At 37.0% G+C, this 20983-nt stretch overlaps 1 protein-coding gene and 1 long non-coding RNA gene across 3 annotated transcripts; one reads left to right on the top strand and one right to left on the bottom strand.

Moving 5' to 3' along the window:
* Window positions 1-311: 311 nt before the first annotated feature.
* On the top strand, window positions 312-4892 carry LOC142141416 (uncharacterized). The gene is made up of 10 exons (XM_075199887.1): window positions 312-1080; window positions 1160-1231; window positions 1345-1395; window positions 2215-2277; window positions 2358-2420; window positions 3108-3170; window positions 3372-3440; window positions 3630-3728; window positions 3854-4652; window positions 4802-4892. Exons 1-10 carry the CDS (start codon window positions 474-476, stop codon window positions 4803-4805), a joined length of 1890 nt encoding a protein of 629 aa, XP_075055988.1. The 5' UTR covers window positions 312-473; the 3' UTR covers window positions 4806-4892.
* Window positions 4893-7982: 3090 nt separating this feature from the next.
* Window positions 7983-9137, bottom strand: LOC142140206 (uncharacterized). 2 transcript variants are annotated; one of them, XR_012688335.1, is made up of 4 exons: window positions 9024-9137; window positions 8537-8902; window positions 8364-8452; window positions 7983-8157 (listed from the first exon to the last, which is right to left on the bottom strand). It is a non-coding gene; the product is annotated as an uncharacterized LOC142140206 (long non-coding RNA). The 2 variants fall into 2 exon arrangements; XR_012688336.1 differs by having other exon boundaries at window positions 8390-8452.
* Window positions 9138-20983: the final 11846 nt, after the last annotated feature.

The following is a 20983-nucleotide window of genomic DNA, read 5'->3' as shown; positions in this document are numbered from 1 at the left end:
AAAAAAATTTTATTTTCCTGTATTTAAGCAATTGCAGTTTTGACTTGTTTTAGGATAAAAATTGAATTAGTTTGCATTTACTTTTTTGCAGTCTACATAGATTGTATTGCACGTAGTTTTGTCCCTTAAAAAATTATAATATAATTTAGTTAAAATACAACTGCTATATTTTTATCTAGTGTTACATCATTTTTTTGCTGTATTTCTACAGTTGTATTATTGTCCTTTTTCCCTTAGTTATCATTTAGTTTTCTGTAGTTTATAGATTGTATTTAACCTAGTTTGGTCCCTTAAAAATTATATTATAATTTATTTTTAATACAACTGAATTTTTTTTTTAGTCAAGTACTTGTGTAGTTTAATTAATTGTTATTAGTATTATAGTAGGATATTGTACTGTATCCTTAGGCAAGTGTTGTTAAATAGTCAATAGTTTTTATTTATTTTTGCAAAGAAAATTTATTAGAGTAGCCATGTCTAGGGAGCGTAGGGATTCTTCTTCTTCTTCTACACAGGGAACCCAAGAAGAAATTGTCAGCAGTGGCGAGGAATGGAGAGACCGTCCTGAGGAGCGCCAAGAAGAAAGAAGGCGGCAGCAGTTTGTGAGCAGCGTGCAAGCCAGCACAAGCACCCAGCAGCAACATCTTACAGAGAGTGGATCTGATGATGAAGAAGGACCATCTGTAACACGATCCAGGCGCTTCACACTTGAGGAGAATGAAGTCCTTGTTGCTGGGGTACTGCAACATTACGAGACACTGAAGGGTGCCCAATCGCTGAAGGCGTCCTTCAAGCATAAGCAGAAGATTTGGTCCCAGATTGCCTCTGCTGTGTCCGCAGTAGGTGTTCGAGTACGATCAGTTGCGGTTTGCATGAAACGCTTTCGGGACTGCAAGCGCACCACGAAGGCAAAGATGGCAGCCGTTGCCCGTCATTCTAGGGGAACCGGTGGTGGCAAGCCACTGCGCCTAAAATTTAAGCCTTGGGAGAAGAAGATGCGGCAAATTCTCAGTGATGATCTTGTGGAAGGAGTGGAAGGGACAGTGGACACCCTTGATCCATCCACCTTCCAGCCACGAGGTATGTATAATTGTCTATAAAAGTGACGATGTCAATTAAATTTGTATAGAATTCTAAAATTATTTTTACAATTTTGCAGAACAAGATGCAGCACAAAGGAGAAGACATGAAAGTGAAGCAGTACCCCGGAAGAGAAAATCCAAATCAGGAGGTAAATGGCAAATGTATAATAATTTTTTTTTTTTTTGTAATTTTTTTTTTTACTTGCCTTGCCAAAATCTTATATAAAGATGTACTAATAAATCTTTCTTTAATGTATTTTAGATTTGGGTTCTTCTCAAGGACACAAGGGCCAGAGGAGTGTCGAAGGAGAAGGTATGATATAAAGATGTAACATGCATGTATACATGCTCCATAGATTACATACTTTACACTACACATTACACCCATTATAGTGCTAGATTTACTAAGCTGCGGGTTAGCAAAAGTGTGGCTGTTGCCTATAGCAACCAATTAGATTCTAGCTTTATATGAAAGCTAGAATTAGATTGATTGCTATAGGCAACATCCCCAATTTTTCTAATCAACAGCTTATTAAATGTAGCCCTTAAACTTTTAACCTTAAAGCAATATTATTCACACATAACAGTTTTTATGGACAATATCACCTATGTTAAATAAAAAAAAAAAAAGTTCCATAATAAAGTTGTTTATTATTTTATTAGGTTTTACATCAAAATTTAATCAAACATATTTGTGTATGTATGTACATACATCATCATCACCATTTTTTTTTTAGTGCCACAGATTCCACAGCACTGTATCGAGAAATCACTCACATCAGTCCCTGTACCATTCCAATAGCAGTCAATTAACCTACAAGTGTGTGTATATATATATATCTACATGTACACATACATATCTACATATACACATACATATTTACATGTTTATAATTTTGTAATAGTAAGATAGAAATGTATATCATTTGTCTAATAATACCAGGGAATTGATGTCACACTTGTTACTATAATTATTGCATGCAATTAATATATATCAAAAAAATATTCTTCCAATGTAAAATGTAAGTTGTTATTTTTGGTGCATCTAATATTTCCATAAAATTGTCCAAAAACAAAAATGTAATGTTATTGCTTCTATATAACTAAAAATAAATTTTATTTTTTATTATAGGTGTGACATTGCTTATGCCAAGACAAGTCGCAGTGGAAGTAGCGACAACGGCTTCCAATCAAGGTATATATTGTGATCAAGTAGATAGAATATATTTTAAATATAGTACATTTTGCAAAGCTTATTATAATTATTTGTTACAGAAAAAGAAAGCCGTTTAACCAAGTCTACTCATCCTGCCCAAACTGTTGAACCAAATAAAAAAGGTAATTATATTTGCATTGTAAAACAATATGCATATATCTCCTTCTCTCTCTTTTACTATAACTCTCTCTCTTGTTATATCACTGTCGCTCTTAGGTCTATCAATGTCTCTCTCTATTTTACTCTCTCTCTCTCTCTTTCTCTCTCTCTCTTTCTCGCTCTTTCACTATCACTCTCTCTTTTACTATAACTCTCTCTCTTGTTATATCACTGTCGCTCTTAGGTCTATCAATGTCTCCAAAAAAAAAAAACATACTGGTAGGTTAATTGGCTGAAATCAAATTGACCCTAGTCTCTCCCTCTCTGTCTGTGTGTGAGTGTGTGTCTATAGTAGGGAATTTAGACTGTAAGCTCCAATGGGGCAGGGACTGATGTGAATGAGTTCTCTGTACAGCGCTGCGGAATTAGTGGCGCTATATAAATAAATGATGATGATGATGATGATGATGTCTCTCTCTATTTCACTCTCTCTCTCTCTCTCTCTCTTTCTCGCTCTTTCACTATCACTCTTTCTTTTAACTGTCACTCTCCCTCTTTTTTTCTTTAATATTGCTTTATCTCTCTCTATCTTTTCCTTTCACTATCACACTCTCTCACTCACTATTCCTCATTGTCACTCTTGATTACTATTTAAATCCTTGTCAACAATTAATAATAGCATCTAATAGTATTTTAAAATTAACTTACAGCTCACAAGAGAAGAAGAGTGACTGAGGTACACGTCTCGGAACCTGTTGCTGATGTACAGCGAGGTAATGTTTACACAGAATTAATTTTTTGTTTGGTCTCAGCAACTTTTTTTTTTAATGTCTCATTTTTTTTCATCTATATACCTATCTATCTATCTCTCTATCTCTCTATCTATCTATCTATCTATCTATCTATCTATCTATCTATCTATATATAGATATATATGTAATAATTTATTTTATCTAATTTATTTTTATGTATAGAAGGCCGACCCGTTGAAGAGATGTGTGAAGAAGGGGGAACATCAGTAACCCTTGCTCATAGTCGTGAAGGTATGAAGATGTTGAAAATTGTGTGTACATAACTATCTAGCAATATAATCGTATTTTTTTTTCAGATCCATAGGAATATACATATTGTAATTGTACACATGTATCATTTTAGATAATGAAATGTCTCACATATTTTTGGGGTATTTAATAGACAAATTTTAATTTTTATTTGTTTATTTTATGTTTTAGAATCCATCATCCCAAGGGAACAGGTGGTAACACCAGTATCCACCTTTTTTTCTCAAGCTGCCATGGAAGAAATAGCATCTCCTGTCTGCTCAGTAACCGGTGACTAATTTTTTTTTATTTTTTTTTAATCAGAATACATGCATGACTCAAATTATTTTAAACATTGAAATCATATAATGTAATATCTGAATAATTGATGTAGTATTTTTTTTTTGGTTTTACAGAGGAATTAGAACATGACAGTCAATCACTGACATTTTCGCCAGTTGACAGTTTGGTCCACGAAGATGCTGCAACAAGATTTGAGATGCTACAGCAAGCCTTCCCCAACCTTCAAGTTCCAACCACCGAAGGGGAAGGTCCATCTCAAGCAAGGGTACCTTCCACAGGCACCAGTCTTCCAACACAACTGGTGCACGGTCTGCCAGAACAAGCCACTCAGTTTCATTCCATCACAGACTTTGCCAGAAAGATGGAAGGAAGGCAGGAAACATCTCGCCGAAATATGGAAGACAGAGTTCAGAGAATTGGTGACTCGGTAGACCGTTTAACGTCTGTTGTGGAAGAGGTACGAAGCTCCCGTAATACCACCAATTCGTTACTGGAGCGACTCATCACAGTGCACAGTGAAATGTCAGCATCGATTCAAGTAAATAACAACTTACAAACGCGAATGGCTGCTGCAATGGAGCAGAATACAGCAGTGTATTACCAGATGAATCAATCCATGGCACAGATGCATATGCTACAACAACAACAGACAATGCATCTGCAAATGCTGTCAATGCATGTAATGAATATCAGTGAAGAGCTGAGACTCCGGCGAGTACAGGGTAATGTTTCAGTCCCATTAGCCGATTGGAACATTTCTGGATTTGTTCCCCCAACACCACAGCAGAGGACGTCATCTGCACTACACACCCCCGTGGTGGAAGTAAGAAGAGCGGAGTCAGCAAGGAGGAGATTGTTACAGGAACATCCAGAAGAGGAAATCATCAACCCCGTCTCATCTGAGGAAGAAGGGTAAGAAAATGATTAGTTAAAAGAAGCGTATAACTGATAATAGGTTAGTGACATAAAAACAAAAATATGTCATATGTACAGTAATGTCTATAAGTTTCTTATACGAATGTAAATGTATCCTAATTTCTATGTTTTACATTCAATTCTAGGTAACCCAGAAGCATCGTGGATCAAAATGCGTAGGAAGTGAAAGCAAGAGGATAACATCATCCAAAAGCATTACGTTACAATGTTATTTGGTATTTATTTATTTCTCTCTAGGATGCATGCCTGAAATGTCTGAGTCTCCGTGTGTGTATGTGTGTCTGTCTCCTCGTGTGTGTGTGTGTGTGTGTGTGTGTGTGTATATATATATATATATATATATATATATATATATATATATATATACATAAATATATCTTTCCTTTTTTTTTTTATTCTTGAGAAAATTTAAGTAATCATATTTTTTGTTTTTTATCCTAACACAGGAAAAAGTGAAATGTACAGACCTTTCAACATCAGGAATGATCAGCATTGTTAAATATTTGGTGAGTTTGTTTCAGTTTATTCTTTTTCATAAAAATGTAATTTTTTAATTTTTTTTGCAGAATGGAAGGGATATGATGTGACATGGACAATGAATATTGTACTCCATACTGATCCTTCCTTGTTTTAAAAGTTATGTTTGTATTTTGTTAAAAAATACAGGTTTTACATACACTTCTTTCTTTTTACTTTTTTAAGATTGCACCCAAATATTGGATGGATACAACTTTCAGGAACATGGAATGGAAAATTGCAGACATAACTAGAGTTTTCAGGTAAAAAACTATATAACTATTGACTTAGACATACATTTTTAATGCAGTCTATTTTTGAATGTTAACATTTTTCTCCTTATCAAGAGTCAATAGGATATGTTTTGTGTCCATATAAACTAAAGCACTATATCAATGTTCCAGTATTTAGATGTGAAATGTAATATTAATTTCAAAGATAAGCTTTTAATAAAAAAAATTTCTTGCAGATGTTCGGATGGAATTGGTGGATGTCATTTTAAAGAAACAGCTTGAATATCCAAGGGCCTGAATGAACTTAAGAAAAATGTATTAAAAATCTTATGTATTTTGTACAATAAAATTTTACTTTTGAATTTATTGTTCCTTTAATTATTAGATAGATACACCTTCATCAAATGCAGTTACCTTGCTAATATTTTAGGGGGATAGTATTACCATTTTTTAAAGTTGGGATGTTGTAGACTTGTTAACTGTGAACTACTGCAACCATTTTTTTTAAAAAAAAAAAGCAGCACATGACAATAGAGAGAATAGACATGACATTTTTACATGTACCCTAAATTTTTTTGTATACATGTATGACGGTTGTAATGGCTCCTACTCTGATATATAGTCATTAGTGGTTAAATTTGCATACATATTTTTAATTTAATTAAATATAAAATTAAAAAAGTTGTGGTTAGGTAAGAAATAGTATTATTAAATTAACTTCCAGGGAAAGAGTTGAATGTTTAACACTCAAGATAGCAGTTTGAGATAATTTTCAATGGGATTAAACTAAGTATAGCGTTTTCTTTAAAAAGGTATTGATACAACAGGGTGTATTATAGCCAAACAACTTGGGTGATAGGCACTATAGCAGGGGTAAGAATGCCATAATGACTAAACACCCACAGACTGTTCAGCGCTGGCCTGGATTCGCTAACAAGGGTGTTCCCCTTGAAAAATGTAAGCGTGCCACCCCACTATTGACACCCAGGCCAGTGCTGATACCACTAGGGCTCTTCCTACTAGGCAGGGGCTCTGGGTAGTAGGGTAATAGTATGGAAAAAAAAAAAAATCAGATTTGTGGAACTACATGTCCCAGGCAGCCATGTTTGCCAAATTATTGTCCCCACGCTGCTACTAGTATAAGTACAAGCACCAGCATACCCACTTAACAAAATAGTAAAATAAAATCACAACAACCTCATTACCCAAAAAAAATATTTATATAAAAGAAACCAACAAAAAATTTTGTTTTGTGGAACTACAGGTCTCAGGCTGCCGTGGGTGTCACGTCATGTTTCCACTTGTGCTTTGACAAGTGCCAACATGCCCTGGCTGCCGTGGGTACGCTGGTGCTTGTACTTATACTGGTAGCAGCGTGGGCACACTATTTTGGGCAACAATGCTGGCTGGGACCTGTAGTTCCACAACATAAAATGGTTTTTTATTTCACTTTTTTACACAAATATTCTTCCTTTATTACCCTACTACCCACAGCCCAGGGTGGTAGGAAGAGCCCTAGTGCTATCAGTAGTGGGGTGAGTGACCCTAGGGGGGGGGGGTGGCTCGTTTACATTTTTAAAGGGGAACACACTCCCTAGGGAATCCAGCTCAGCGCTGAACAGTCTGTGGGTGTTTAATCATTAGGACATTCTTACCCCTGCTATAGTGCTAATCACCCAGGCTGGTTTGCCCAGTGCTGTTTTATTGAAAATATGGGTTACGCTTTGACATTTTTTCCAGAGTTTTTCTAATTAAACAGCAGTAGGTCGGCTGCACTAGGGTTAAGTTTAAATTTAGGTTCAGAAGATGTACATCTGCATCAGAACACGGTAGCTGTCATGTCTTTCTAGTAAAGGCTGCAACAGAGTATTTCAGCAATGCTACTTTTTTTCGTTTTTTTTTTGAATAAGGTGTACATGAGGGTGTTTATTGTATTTAATGGGTTTTTTATTTTTTTTTATAAAGATTTGTGGTTGTAATGAGGGTGTTGTGCTTTTATTTAATAATTTGATTTGTGGAACTACAGATCCCAGCCAGCCATGTGTGTAAGAGCATGAAGACACTTTTGGTTCTCAAAGTGGCATCAATCTTTTTTGGGTGCCATGGGAATCCTGATGCTTGTAGTTAGAGTGGTAGCTGCATGGCCACACTATTTAGGCAAACATTGCTGGCTGGGACATGTAGTTCCTCAAATAAATATATATTTTTTTTTTGTTGATAAAAACAAAATGCCCATTTATAAGCCCCAGGCCAGGGGTATTAGGAAGAACCGTAGTGCTATCAGCACTGGGCTGGGTGTCCCTAGGGGGGAGGGCAACTACAATTTTTAGGGGACAGCACTCACTAAGGAATCAAGGGCAGCACTGAACAGTATGTGGTTGATTATTAATTATGACAGTGGGACCAAACTGCGTTTCTCTTCCCCTGCTATAGTGCCTATCCCAAAAAAAAAAATAAAAAAAAAAAATAATTGTTTATTGATATAAAAAAATAAAGGAAACAATATTTAAGAGTAAAGTCACTTTTGTTGGATGATTATTAAAAAAGGTACTGCAGTGATCACTTTTTGAAACTTAGATATGAATACATTTTGGAATAAGTCGTTTTTATTTTATTGTGTATAGTCCTAGAGAAAAAAAAACAAAATAAATGGACACCACACTGCTTCTCTCTGCATATCTTTTTTTCAGTCCAATATCCAAAAGATCCATGTTGCTTTGTTTTTAGGAGATCTATTAGAAAAAAGAAAATTAGGTCAGTATCACTCTATTAAGAAAAATAAATTTGATTTGCATTTCATAAAAAAATTATTAAGGGTCAGCAATATTGTCAAAAGATTTCAGTTATCAATTGACATATCCAATCACATCACTCCCTTACATATAAATGCAATACAACAAATACATTTTTTTAAAGTATAAAAAACAATTATACTCACCATGATGTTATTTTTCACTTCCTTACCCATTTTCTGAAAAGCTAGATTATATCCTCCTTTGGGGCCAGGTACACAGTTTGCCATCATTCCTGTATATATAATAGTACAAGAACATTATTTTTTTTATAAAATACACACATCAATTTTACCATTGTAAAAAAAAAAATACTTACATGAAAAAAAATCTTCTATTACACGTTGACGAACATGAGTTGCAAACTCCTCCATCTGACCAAGCTCAGGAGAAAGGTCCAAATCCAAACTAATGTCTGGATCAATTTCAACCTCCAATTGGTTTGCAATACAAATATTGTGAAGAATACAGCAACCAATAATTATATCGCAAACTTTGGAGGGTGAATATAAAAGCACACCGCCGGACCGGTCTAAACAGCGGAACCGGCTTTTAAGTGTACCAAAGGTTCTTTCTATTACACCCCTGGTACGAATGTGTGCTGATTGGTACCTTTTTTCTGAGGAAGATACAGGGTTGCTTAAAGGAGTCAGCAACCAGGAACGATTTCCATATCCACCGTCGCCTTAAAAAAACACAAAAAAAAAAAACATTTTTAAAAACAGTGACACATCATTACATTTTTTTAAGGGTTTACAACTGTAATACACAATTAACAAAAAAAAAAAAATACAAAAAAAAATTACCAAGCAGCCAGCCATCTGGAAAGGATCTTGCTTCGAAATTACGGAATAAGGACGACTGTTGCAGGATGAAGGAGTCATGGGATGAACCTGGGAAACCAACAACAACATTAGTGATTTTTTGCTTTGCATCACAAACCATCTGAACATTGATGGAATGGAAGTGTTTTCGATTACGAAAACATTCTTCCATTCGACGGGGTGGTGTAAGGGCAATGTGGGTGCAATCAATTGCACCCAGCACATTGGGCATTTGAGACAAAGCGTAAAATTTAGCTTTGACCTCACGCCACTCATTGGCAGACTGCGGGAAATTAATAAACGTTGCAGTGTGCTTTTTGAGGGCATTTAGGACCTGGAACAGGATCCTAGAAAAAGTGGGCTGGGAATACCCGGCAATAACTGCCAAGGTGGGCTGAAATGTTCCTGAGGCAAGAAAATGCAAAACACCAAGCAGTTTGGCAAGTCCAGGGACTGCACGGTTACTAGGGTATTGAGGTTCCAGGTCCTGTTTTACAATCTCATACAGATTGTAAATTGCAGAGGACGATAGGCGATATAGTCTTCTCACCTCGTCCTCGGCCAATCCATCAAGCAAACGCCTGTTGCGGTACAGACGCGGCCTGGGGATCCTAGTCCTACTTGCCACACTGGACAATGCAGCCATTGCCTGTCCACCATTCTCTCCCACAGCCTCTCCCTCTTCCATACCCGCATTCACATCACAAACATCAACATTCTCTCCAGACACTCCCACATTTGCAGCACCTTGCATTTCATCCAAAGCAGTCTCCTCCATACATGCAGCATACATGTACATCCACACTGTGTCCACGAATGGCTCCATTGAAATGAGACAATAATTAAAAGGGGTGAATTTGAAACTAAAGTATTTAACTATTTTTAACAAAAATTGTAGGGGAAATGAATGTTTGTGCAGGGGATGAATGGACCTGTGAGATGCACTATTTTTATATGATATTAAATTGGTGTAAGTGATTAATTTATATGTTAATTTTGCAAACTTGACAGACAGACAACACCAAGCACAAATACAATACTTATCTTTAGGAAATCCTGGATAATCCACCAACGAACACTACTGGAAAATGCTCAGAAAGATTGGTATGCACAAAAAAAACACTGAGGCAACAGTCAGTTCACCACAGAGCTGATCACCACAACTGTACACTCAAGTGTTTGGAATGAAAAAAAAAAAAAATTAGTTTAAATAAAATAGGACTGCACCACTTATGGATTTTTTTAAAGGGGGAACTTTGAAAAAATATTTCATTATTTACACTGTATTTTTGTTAAAAAAAAAGTTATTTTACGTTTTCAGGTTGTTTTAATTAACTTTTACACCTAATCTTCAGTTTAATATCTTTTTTTAATAACTAAAAAAAAAAATCTTTTACTTTGAGCAGACCAAAGAGGTGCGAGATGAAACTGCAGATTTTACTTTTTCACACTCAGCGTTAAAAAACAATTGAATAGCTTTTCCCGCTGAGCGTTCGCATCCAGCCTATACTTTAACATTGACAAACGGTTAGAGCGCGAAAACACCTTTTCGGTAAAAAAAAAAAAAAAATAGAATTGAGGGAGAAGTTTCCGCGCTCGAAAAAAAGGAAAAATAGCTAAAAAATGACTTAACGCGCTCGAACTTCAAAACTCGCTAACAATTGAATACCCCCCTCTGTGTTATAATTTATGATTAGTTTACCTGTGAATTTTCTATTTTAAGATGTATGTTTAAGTTTATTGTTAAGATTAATTCAATCATTATAAAGCAAATGTACAATCAATATTGTGAGTTTATCCACAATATTTAAATATGTCCTTAATTCATACTTGTATTATGATGTAGTACTGTCTTTGTGATGTTTAGCCGGATTTACCTGTTCTCTTCTTTGTTCTCCCATTCTGCGTATGCATCAGTCCAGCTCTCCCATATTCCAATCAGTCTCAGCAGACACAATAAAAATAAAACCCATTTACTACTACTGAACAGTTGGAAGCCTTAGTGTGGTTGCTCCTATGAAGACCCTAGCTTTCCACCCTGGGGGAGAGGAGCCCATTTAGCTGGTATCCGGGAAGGAGGTGGGTGGTCCCGGGTCCCTGGTCCCTGGCAAGTGGGGTGGGGGGAGCGGTGGAATCCACAAGGCCCATTTATTAAGAACTCTTTCAAGGGCGACAGACCCTCACACCATAAAGAGCCCAGTAAGGGCCGAAAAGAGCCCTATAGGGAGGGGCCATGGGGATGCAGATCCCCATCTGTAGGGGTATCCCAGGACAGGCACCAGTGCAGTACTAGAGCATAAAGAAATGCAGTACTGCATGACAGATGCACCTGGGTGACACTGGACAAGTGGGGGAGAGTCCCCAATGCCAGAAGTCATGAGTATGGTAGAGCATTTAAAATTGACTACCTGTCAGAGCTTGACTGGAGAAGAGAGGCCTGAGTGACTGGCAGACAGAGACCCTGGGAAGGGGTGAGTGGGTGGCAGCTGCCACAAAGGAGCATTTGTTTATGCAGAAGGGGGAAGAAAGCTCTGGATATAGTCACTGAGAGTGTTAGCAGACTGGGAGAGGTTTTACAGCCAGATGCCATGGGAGACTGTGAGTTACTGTGCCTCTAAATGGAGGGAGATAGTCATGTAGTGGAAGAATTCCTGACTACTGGGATGTGTAACACCCAAATTTTTTCTGGAAGTGTTTCCTAAGCAATATTCCCAGCTTTAGTAGAGAGATAAAGGGAGGTCCCTGTATATTGGGTAGTCATTCCATACAGCCTCAATAGGAAAAGTATCCCCATACTATGAGGCTGCCGCTGCATGATAGCAGTGTGGTTACAAGTTGTAAAGGAGGGTCTCTTATGTAAGAGATGGTGTGCACAAGCGTAATGCAAGAATCTCTGGTCCATGCCTAACGTCCACCTGTATACATGATTAGCTCTTACTGATTCTGTGTAATACTTGTACCTATAACACTTGGTATGTGAACTGTCAAAATTGTTTTACGGATGCTAAGTGAGTGCTGAAGGAAGAGGAGTGTAAAAAAGTTACCAGTTGTTCTGAACTGAGCACCCTATATTTATGTACACTTACACTGCATCGCCACTAGTGGCCATTCCACTGTAACTGTGATTTAAATCCCTGAGTATTCAGGGGCCCCCTGGTGGTGGATTCCACACCCACACCATATCCGTAGAATTAGAGAAGGGCAACAGCAAGTGGGGTACCAAGGAACAACAGGATACCCCAAGTAAGTGTGTGCTCATCACAATATCCATACCAGAGGGGTTTCACACTATCATATGATGCCTTGTACTCTATTGCTCAGTAAAGCTGTAATGTGGGCATGAGACAATTAGCAATCTGAAAATTTAGGAAACAATTGATATATACCCTGGTTCCTTACCAAGTTTGTTTGAACCTGTAAAAAATGTTGAATGGTGATATTAAGACAATTAAATCTTTAGCTGATACCAAATAACAATATTGTAGCAAATATGTTAGGTGAAGTAAAAAGTACCTGCTCTCATAGCAAAGGACATCCATGTACTGTGTGGGCTAGTTTAAAGGAGGTATGTAGTTATTATACACCGAGGGGGGATTCCCACCTATACTTACCAGGCAAATTAGTTTAAAAAGTACTTAGTTTACCTTTTGTTGGTCCCTTACTTGGAACATAATTCCAAACAACAAAACAAAGATATATAGCTAAATACTGATTGATGGGAGTATAGACTGTTCTGGTGAGCAAAGCTGGTAAATACGATTGCACAAATTATACAAAACAATTAAATGTGAAATGTGGATAAAAAATCCATTTAAATTATAAAAAAAATGTGTCATCCAGGGGGCTTTGCTTGTAATGAGTGTGATTTCCCTCAGCAACCCTAAATCCACTCACATTGTGGCTTATGTGTGTCAGATTCTAGACAACTGAGGCTGAAAAGTGCACTTGTATATAGGTGCAACCCTTTCAGTATCCTACTCAATATGAAAGACAGATCAATATATTATATAAGGATTGTGCACATTTATATATCATATGTAAACATTATTTAAACCCTTCAATGCTAAAGATAAGTGGGACTTGTCCTGCACATATACCTCAAAAGCACAATGGACGAGTTCATCTTATACCATCGCTTCAGGTTGGTGTTGAATAATGCACTAAATATGTTTTATTTGTGACAGCACCTATTCTCCTGCTCACTTAATCTCTCCTGGGCCCACTCTCACAAAGATAGGTGTGGTTTGTTGTAAATCCATCGATCATGTGCCCATACACAAGCCCAAAATAAATGAAATCTGTTACCAGCCATGAAGACCTGCTAATATCTGATTGGAGCCATTCAGTCCCCATGCATCTCAACTGTAATTTCACACATTATCAAGGCTTCATCTTCACACAAGGCATCTTTTGTCTATCTTGAAATGAGCTGTGCTCCCCTTGCACAACTTGCCTTCCCTGAACACCTGATCCACCAGTAATGACAGCACAACTACACCTCACAGGCTACCATGGCCTACTCCCCAAAACTTGTTGCACTCATACCAGGGCACAGTATGCCAATTGCAAAGCCTGTTGATTACTGGCCACATTTATACACTACACTCAGTGTCCTGGAATTTGTGAGATTAGCTCTATCAAGGGCAGTTATCTAATTCTGCTCATAACCATTCCATATATATATATATATATATATATATATATATATATATATATATATATAAATATATATATATATATATATCAATCTTTTGTTTAAGAATAATCTGGCTTCCATAGATGTTTAAGTTCTCCTGAGAGTTTCTTCTGGTCTGTTTAGGTCCATATTCCCTGAAGCAAGAAACACAGAACTATGGAGTCAAGAGAGCACACAGAGTCCCAAATTCCAACCTGCCTCTGGACAAACCCCCAGATACATCATCTTATGTATGTACTTTTTAAGTTTAAGAGAGAAAGTTATGCAGAAGAGGTATGTCAATATATTTGAAGACACACAGCAGATGCTTTTAAATAAATGTAAGTACGATAGATACTATGGTTTATTCCTTCAATCCAAGACAGAAAAACGTTTAAAGGTCAATTTCCCATTTAAATGGAAACCTCAGAAGCTAAAATATTTAGGTATGTGCATGGCCAAAATAGTTGACACCATCTAGTCAATATCCCTCTGCTCTCCTGTATTAAGGGAGACCTGGGGGTAATGTATTAAGAGCCGATTTAAATTTAAAACAGCAATGACTTTGAAGGCATTGTTTTGCCTTTAAAGCCATTGGCACTTTAAATTTTGACTGCAAACTCGTCAATTTCCGGCGACTTGCAGAAATTGACACTTAATACATTTACTCCCTGAACTATGGACTGTCTTATTTCCATTAAGATCAATATATTACTGAGACTGCTGTATCTCATTATTATTATTATTATTATTATAATGCGCTAATATATCACAGCGCTGTATATTGAGTGGACCATGATACAAATAACATACAATGACATTAAAAGTGGAGTAGTACTTGATATGTAAGGTAGTGAAAAAACTATTGCAGCTGTTATGGGAATATGCATTAATGAATATAGCCACTGTGTTAATTCTTGGCTTCAGGCAGTTGGTGGATACAGTTACTAATTCCTGATTCTGGGCAGTAAATAACCACAGATAATGTATGTGGCAGTTGGTAATTACAAGAACACTGCTAGTTCCTGGTTCCAGGCAGTAGTTGGCCATAGACTATTTTCTGGCTCCAGACAGTTGGTAGTTTCATGTACAATACTTGTCTCTGGCTCTAGGCACTTGGTGAACACAAACACAATGCTACTTTCAGATTCTCAGGCAGTTTGTAATTGCAGATACAGTGCTTATTCCTGGCTCCAGACAGTTGAAAATTGCAGGCACAAACCTAGTTTCTGGCTCCAGGCAGTTGATAACTACAGGCACAGCACTACTTCCTGGCTCTAGCAATTGGTGATTACAGGAACAGGCCAATTCCCAGGTCCCGGCAACTGGAGCAACAGACACTTTTTCAGATCCTCACACACATATGACAAACCTATCAAATAGCTTCTTCTCCATTCTGTCCCACGTTCCCATCCTTATTTTCCTGATCTTGCCCTCACCCTTTTTCTTCTTCACGCTCTCTTTTATTAATTCATGAAACAATGATGGCATCAGGTGCTTTTGCAATATAACATTTTGTTTACATTTGTTGTTGCCTGCACTAAACAATTCTTAAAAAACATGCCACCCATTTCTATTTGCTAGGGTTCTAAACACATAAATAAGCTTTTGAATATCCTTTCGCTCCTCTTCTTATAGTGACATGGCTACTTTTATCTTTAATTTTCTGATGCACCTCTTGGGTCATTTGACATTTCCAGCTTTGCATAAAATTTCAAGCATTTCTCACATACTGTATCAGTGCTTATAATGCTTATGCTGAATCAGCAGGCAGGAATACGTGCAAATATGTAAATGAAAATAGTTTATTAACTAAGTGAGAGAGCCCAATGTCTGTGCAACACTGGATACACTTATTTGCTTCTTTCATATACGGATGATTTTGGATATTTCAATCCTTGATGGAAGTTAGAGTGATGTAACTGAACTCCTATTGCTCTAATTTGTCTTATTAAATATTCATTTTTAAATTTATTTGGTACTTTTTACTTTATTTCTCCAAGAGCCTTTCCACAGTTATACACAAAGGATATCTGAAATAATTTGCAATGTGTACAGATGTCTTTCTTGATTTGAATTTGCCATCCCTACCATTGTAGAAGAACATTTTTACCAAGTGAATGCCACTGAAAATGGAGTCAATTGTAATCTTGTTTACTGCAAAGGTAAACTATATTATGCACATAATTAATAATTATTTTATGTGTAATAAACTATTTAGGAGTTTATTGAAGCAAAACATTTACATATAATTTTGGGACATACTATTACAGCAGCCATATTGCAAATCGTTGTAAAATACTTGAAAGTTTTCATATTGTAAATATTAATAATATTCCTGTATATACAAAGATACATCTAATTAGAAAAATAATGCCTGCAAAATAAGTTAATATTGTACATACAAATTTAAAAATACGAACTTCATCTAAACTATCAAATCAAACTGGTCATAGTTGCCAATTTTTGAATTTTGTCAGATACTCTGGAAAATAAACAAGTCAGCAGCAGTAAAAGCATCACATAAAACTCCACCTGCTTTTCTCTACCTCAGACACGCTTCTTTTCATCTTGAGGACGGTAAGGGCACATCCATTCTCCATCTTCTGGTCGTTTCTGGCATTTTATTGTTTTTAATTAGTGATTTTGTTAATAAAACTTCTACATACGTTTTTACACTATGGAGTTTTATTTCTTTCTCTGGATTTGTTAATGTTTGAGTGGAACTCCAGTTTTGAAGATACACTCTACAGATGACGGTTAACGGCTGTGGTATATGCCTAATTATTTATATCGTCTGGTGAGTGTGGACCCCTCAGGGGTTAAGTATTAACCCGTTACCACTATTGGTGCTCCAATTGTTTTATGAACTCACGGATTAACTGGGGTTTCTATCACTACCATCCTGATATATGTACTATCTGCACTATTGTTTGTTTGTTTTTTCCTTTTTCCTTTTATGTTTTTTGCCTGATCTACGAGGGACATTGGAACCTGTGGAACTTTGTCAACACGCTTTGTTCTTTCTTAAAGGAACATGGGACTTTGAATTTGTTTCCATTATTGTTCTAGTATATGCTATTTACATTAGTATTTCTATAGATTGGCGCTTGTCTGCAAATTGTGTGTTTTGGTTATCCACCTAAATACTAGTTTGGGCCCATCCCTTTTAATAATTTCAAAATACTACATGGATTAGGCTTGTTTATATCTGAAATTATTCATGTGAATGTGGGATATTGGGACTTGCCATTATTACATTTGTCACTGTGCATTTGAAGCTTTTTATTACACTGCTCGATGTGGAGCTGCAAATTTCTTTCACAAAGTGTAACTGGAAGGAGAAATAATGTATTCAATTCAAAACCAGTGCACCCCCCCCCCCCCCACTCTGCAGTGTGGTGCTTTGACATCATAGCCAAGTGCCACCCTCCCAGCACAACAGTGACATGGAAGAGCAGTAGCTGGCTTCACATGTAAGACCCTGCTCTCTGCTTCTCCTTCATATTATGTCACATTAGGAATGCTTTTGCACCTAAACTGTACTTAACAGGGAATGCTTTCGATCTGCCTCTCTGTGCAGACCTTTGAACCCCTAGCACGGATACCATCCTTGCCTGCAAATCCATGTGCTTCCAGAAAAAAAAAAGAGATGCAATTAAACAGACATCACAAGTTCATCATTCATAATTTACCCTTATTGTCCTCAAAACTTGGCTCAGAAAATATGTAATAATGTTGTTTTTTACACCAACCACAAGTGTCTAATGACAACCATGGAAAAACATCTATGTATGATAGCTACACATAAAGGTGTTGAATAAACCAACAAGCGTTATTCTCTATACATTTAAAAGCATAACTGGCTGTGCTATGGCAAGTTTTGTCGAGTTGGATGATTCTGTTAATTACTCATTTAGGCAATGTTCTTTAGGTGTATTTGACTTTTTTTTTATAGAGACACACCCAAAAATGCTATGACTAAAATGTTGAATTACCTCAGGCATGGAAACACTTTCACAAAAGCAAAGTATTGATAAATAAGGAAAACTATGTTACATGGGTCAAGAGAGTTTCAGTGGTTTTATATGCTAGTGCTGTGTTATTTACAAACATTTAATTAATAAGCAGTTTTATATGAGTGTATTATTGGAAAAAGTACTTATGCAAAGTGCAATCGTACAATTATTTATGTGACTTTGGTTCTTACTGGGACCTGAGAAAGAAAAAACAGTTAAGTCTAGTTTTAGCTGTCTGACATTTACAATCAAAACATAGCAAGCAAAAATGTAAACGCATTGCGGAATATTATATTTCAATTCCTTTCTTTAATTTTTTTTATGTATTGATCTTGTTGATTTTGGTGATGTTCAAATTAAATCTTGTGACTATTGGATCGATATTAAATAAATATATATATATATATATATATATATATATATATATGCAGCAATGTCGGGTTAAGTATTTAAACACTTAACTTGCGGGGTCCCGACATTGCCGCTTTAAATTAACATTAATAGAAGTCGCGATGACACTAAACTGTAGTGCAGGACAGCTCTTCATTCGAAATCACTTGCGGTCATCATGCTGCTCCATCGGTGATCTGCAAAGCCGGTTTTCAGATAAGTCTATTAATATTTACATCAGTTTTTAATACATTAGATTTTTATTTCTAGGTCTCGTGGGTGTCATAATTGTGGTAATCGTGTTAACGATTACCACCACAAAAAACAGGGTGCTATTTCTCTCTGAGCAGCACACCCCAAACTGTATATATATATTTTTTTTGCTTTGAAAATCGCAAGTGTTTCAATCTGAAAGCAAATATGCGAGGGGCAGTATCTTATCTATAGTAGTAAGCGGGTGCTATGAATGACTTAGCACTGTGTGCTAGTAGTACTAAACTGAATCAATGAGGAGAATGATGATAATGCTATGGGCACTCCTGCTGCTGAAGGCGAAAGACCTACCAAGTGGGCTGTCATGGTCATGTATTTTTTTGTTTGACCAGGACTGAGTGTCCACATATCCGTAAAAAAGTGGATAGTTGGTACAATGGCATTTTTTTAGAGGCTGAATGACTTTTTGTTTAAAGCGCAGGAACAGCCGAAGAATTGCTGTTCAGGAGAAATGGAATTTGAGGGCATGGACACATGATCTCAACTAATCTGCTAAATCCTGTTGCATTCATGGTGGAAATTGGACGCATATCCAATGTTAACATAGCTGTCATGACATTAGTGATCTGCTGTGCAACAGGATGCTGTCTGTCATATTTGCAGAGCTCCCTTCACAGAAAGTTGTTGTTTAAAATTATGTTTACTCTTCTTGGCCCCCTTCTGAATAGAAGTTTCACCTACAGTAGCTGCAGCCATAGTGCGCAAGGATGCCTCTTGAGAATCATAGATTGCATTAGGAAGTCAGTTTGCATTTAAAAATTGGATGCTGGACTACATACTAATAATGTGGAGGTTGATTATGAAGGTGTTCATCATCATCATTTATTTATATAGCGCCAACATATTCCGTAGCATTTTACAATTGGGGACAAACATAGTAAACTAATAAACAAACTGGGTAAAACAGACAAAGGTGTGAGAAGGCCCTGCTCGCAAGCTTACAATATATTGGACAATGGGAGTTTGACACATGAGGTTAAGTCTACATTTTGCATTTCGTCTCAGCCAGACTGTAAAGGTAAAAGTGACTAATAAGCTAAATGATCCTGTCACACAACAATGTTGGTCAAGGGGTAGTTGTCTTGTGTGAAATTGTGTAATGGGTGGTAATAGGGTAATGTAGTGAGGTTAAGAGGGTGGTTGAGGAATATTATAAGCTTGTCTGAAGAGGTGGGTTTTCAGAGAAAGCTTGTAGACTAGAGGAGAGACTTATTGTGCGAGGGAGAGAATTCCATAGAGTGGGTGCAGCCTGGAAAAAGTCCTGTAATCGGGAATGGGAGGGTGTAATAAGTGTGGATGAGAGACAAAGATCTTGTGCAGAACGGAGTTGCCGAGTTGGGAGATATTTTGTGACAAGAGAGGAGATGTATGTTGGTGCAGCTTTGTTGATGGCCTTGTAGGTTAGTAAGAGTATTTTATATTGGATTCAGTAGAAAACAGGCAATCAGTGTAGAGACATACAGAGTGATTCAACGGAGGAATAACGATTTGCAAGGAAAATCAATCTTGCCGCAGCGTGCAAAATAGATTGTAGGGGTTTGAGTCTGTTTTTGGGAAGACCAGTAAGGAGGGAATTGCAATAGTCAATGCGGGAGATGATAAGTGCATGAATTAATGTTTTTGCAGTGTCTTGCGTGAGATATGTGTGAATTCTGGAAATGTTTCTTAGATGTATGTAACATGATTTAGATATAGGATCAATGTGGGGAACAAAGGGTGAGTCAAGGATTACACCTAGGCAGCGAGCTTGTGGGGTGGGATTTATGGTCATGTTATCAACAGAGATAGAAATGTCAGGTATGCTCTTTTTAGTGGGTGGGAATATTATTAACTCTGTTTTAGAAAGATTAAGTTTGAGTTGGCGAGAGAACATTCAAGATGAAATGGCAGAAAGACAGTCAGTTACACGGCACAACACAGATGTCGAGATATCAGGAGAGGATAGATAAATTTGGGTATCATCTGCATAGAGATGATATTGAAATCCAAAGGAACTTATTATATTTCCAAGAGAAGCGGTATAGATAGAGAACAGCACTGAGCCTTGCGGTACTCCAACTGATAAAGGAAGCGGAGCAGAGGTGGCCCCAGAGAAATTAACAGAGAAAGAACGATTAGAAAGGTAGGATGAGAACCAGGATAGAACAGTGTCTTGAAGCCCTAGGGATTGCAGTGTTTTTATGAGAAGAGAGTGGTCAATGGTGTCAAATGCAGCCGAGAGATCCAGGAGAATTAGGAGAGAGTAATGGCGTTTCGTTTTAGCAGTGATCAGATCATTGACAATCTTAATCAACGCAGTTTCTGTGGAGTGTTGAGAACAAAAGCCAGACTGAAGAGGATCTAACAGGTTGTTTGCGGAAAGAAAGCGTGTGAGGCGAGTGTAGGCAAGTCTCTCTAGAAGCTTGGAGGGGCATGGCAGCTGAGAGATGGGATGGTAATTTGAGAGAGAGTTTGGGTCGAATCTTGTTTTTTTTAGAATAGGAGTAATCACTGCATGCTTGTATAGTGACGGAAAGATGCCAGCGAGAGATTACAGATTTTAGTTAAAGGTGAGATGAGCACGGGAGACAGGGATTTACCAATTT

This window comes from Mixophyes fleayi, chromosome 2 (genome assembly GCF_038048845.1).
Source record: "Mixophyes fleayi isolate aMixFle1 chromosome 2, aMixFle1.hap1, whole genome shotgun sequence".
NCBI classification, from domain to species: domain Eukaryota; kingdom Metazoa; phylum Chordata; class Amphibia; order Anura; family Limnodynastidae; genus Mixophyes; species Mixophyes fleayi.
Note: the sequence above shows the minus strand (reverse complement) of the source record. Positions and strands in the feature narration are given on the sequence as shown.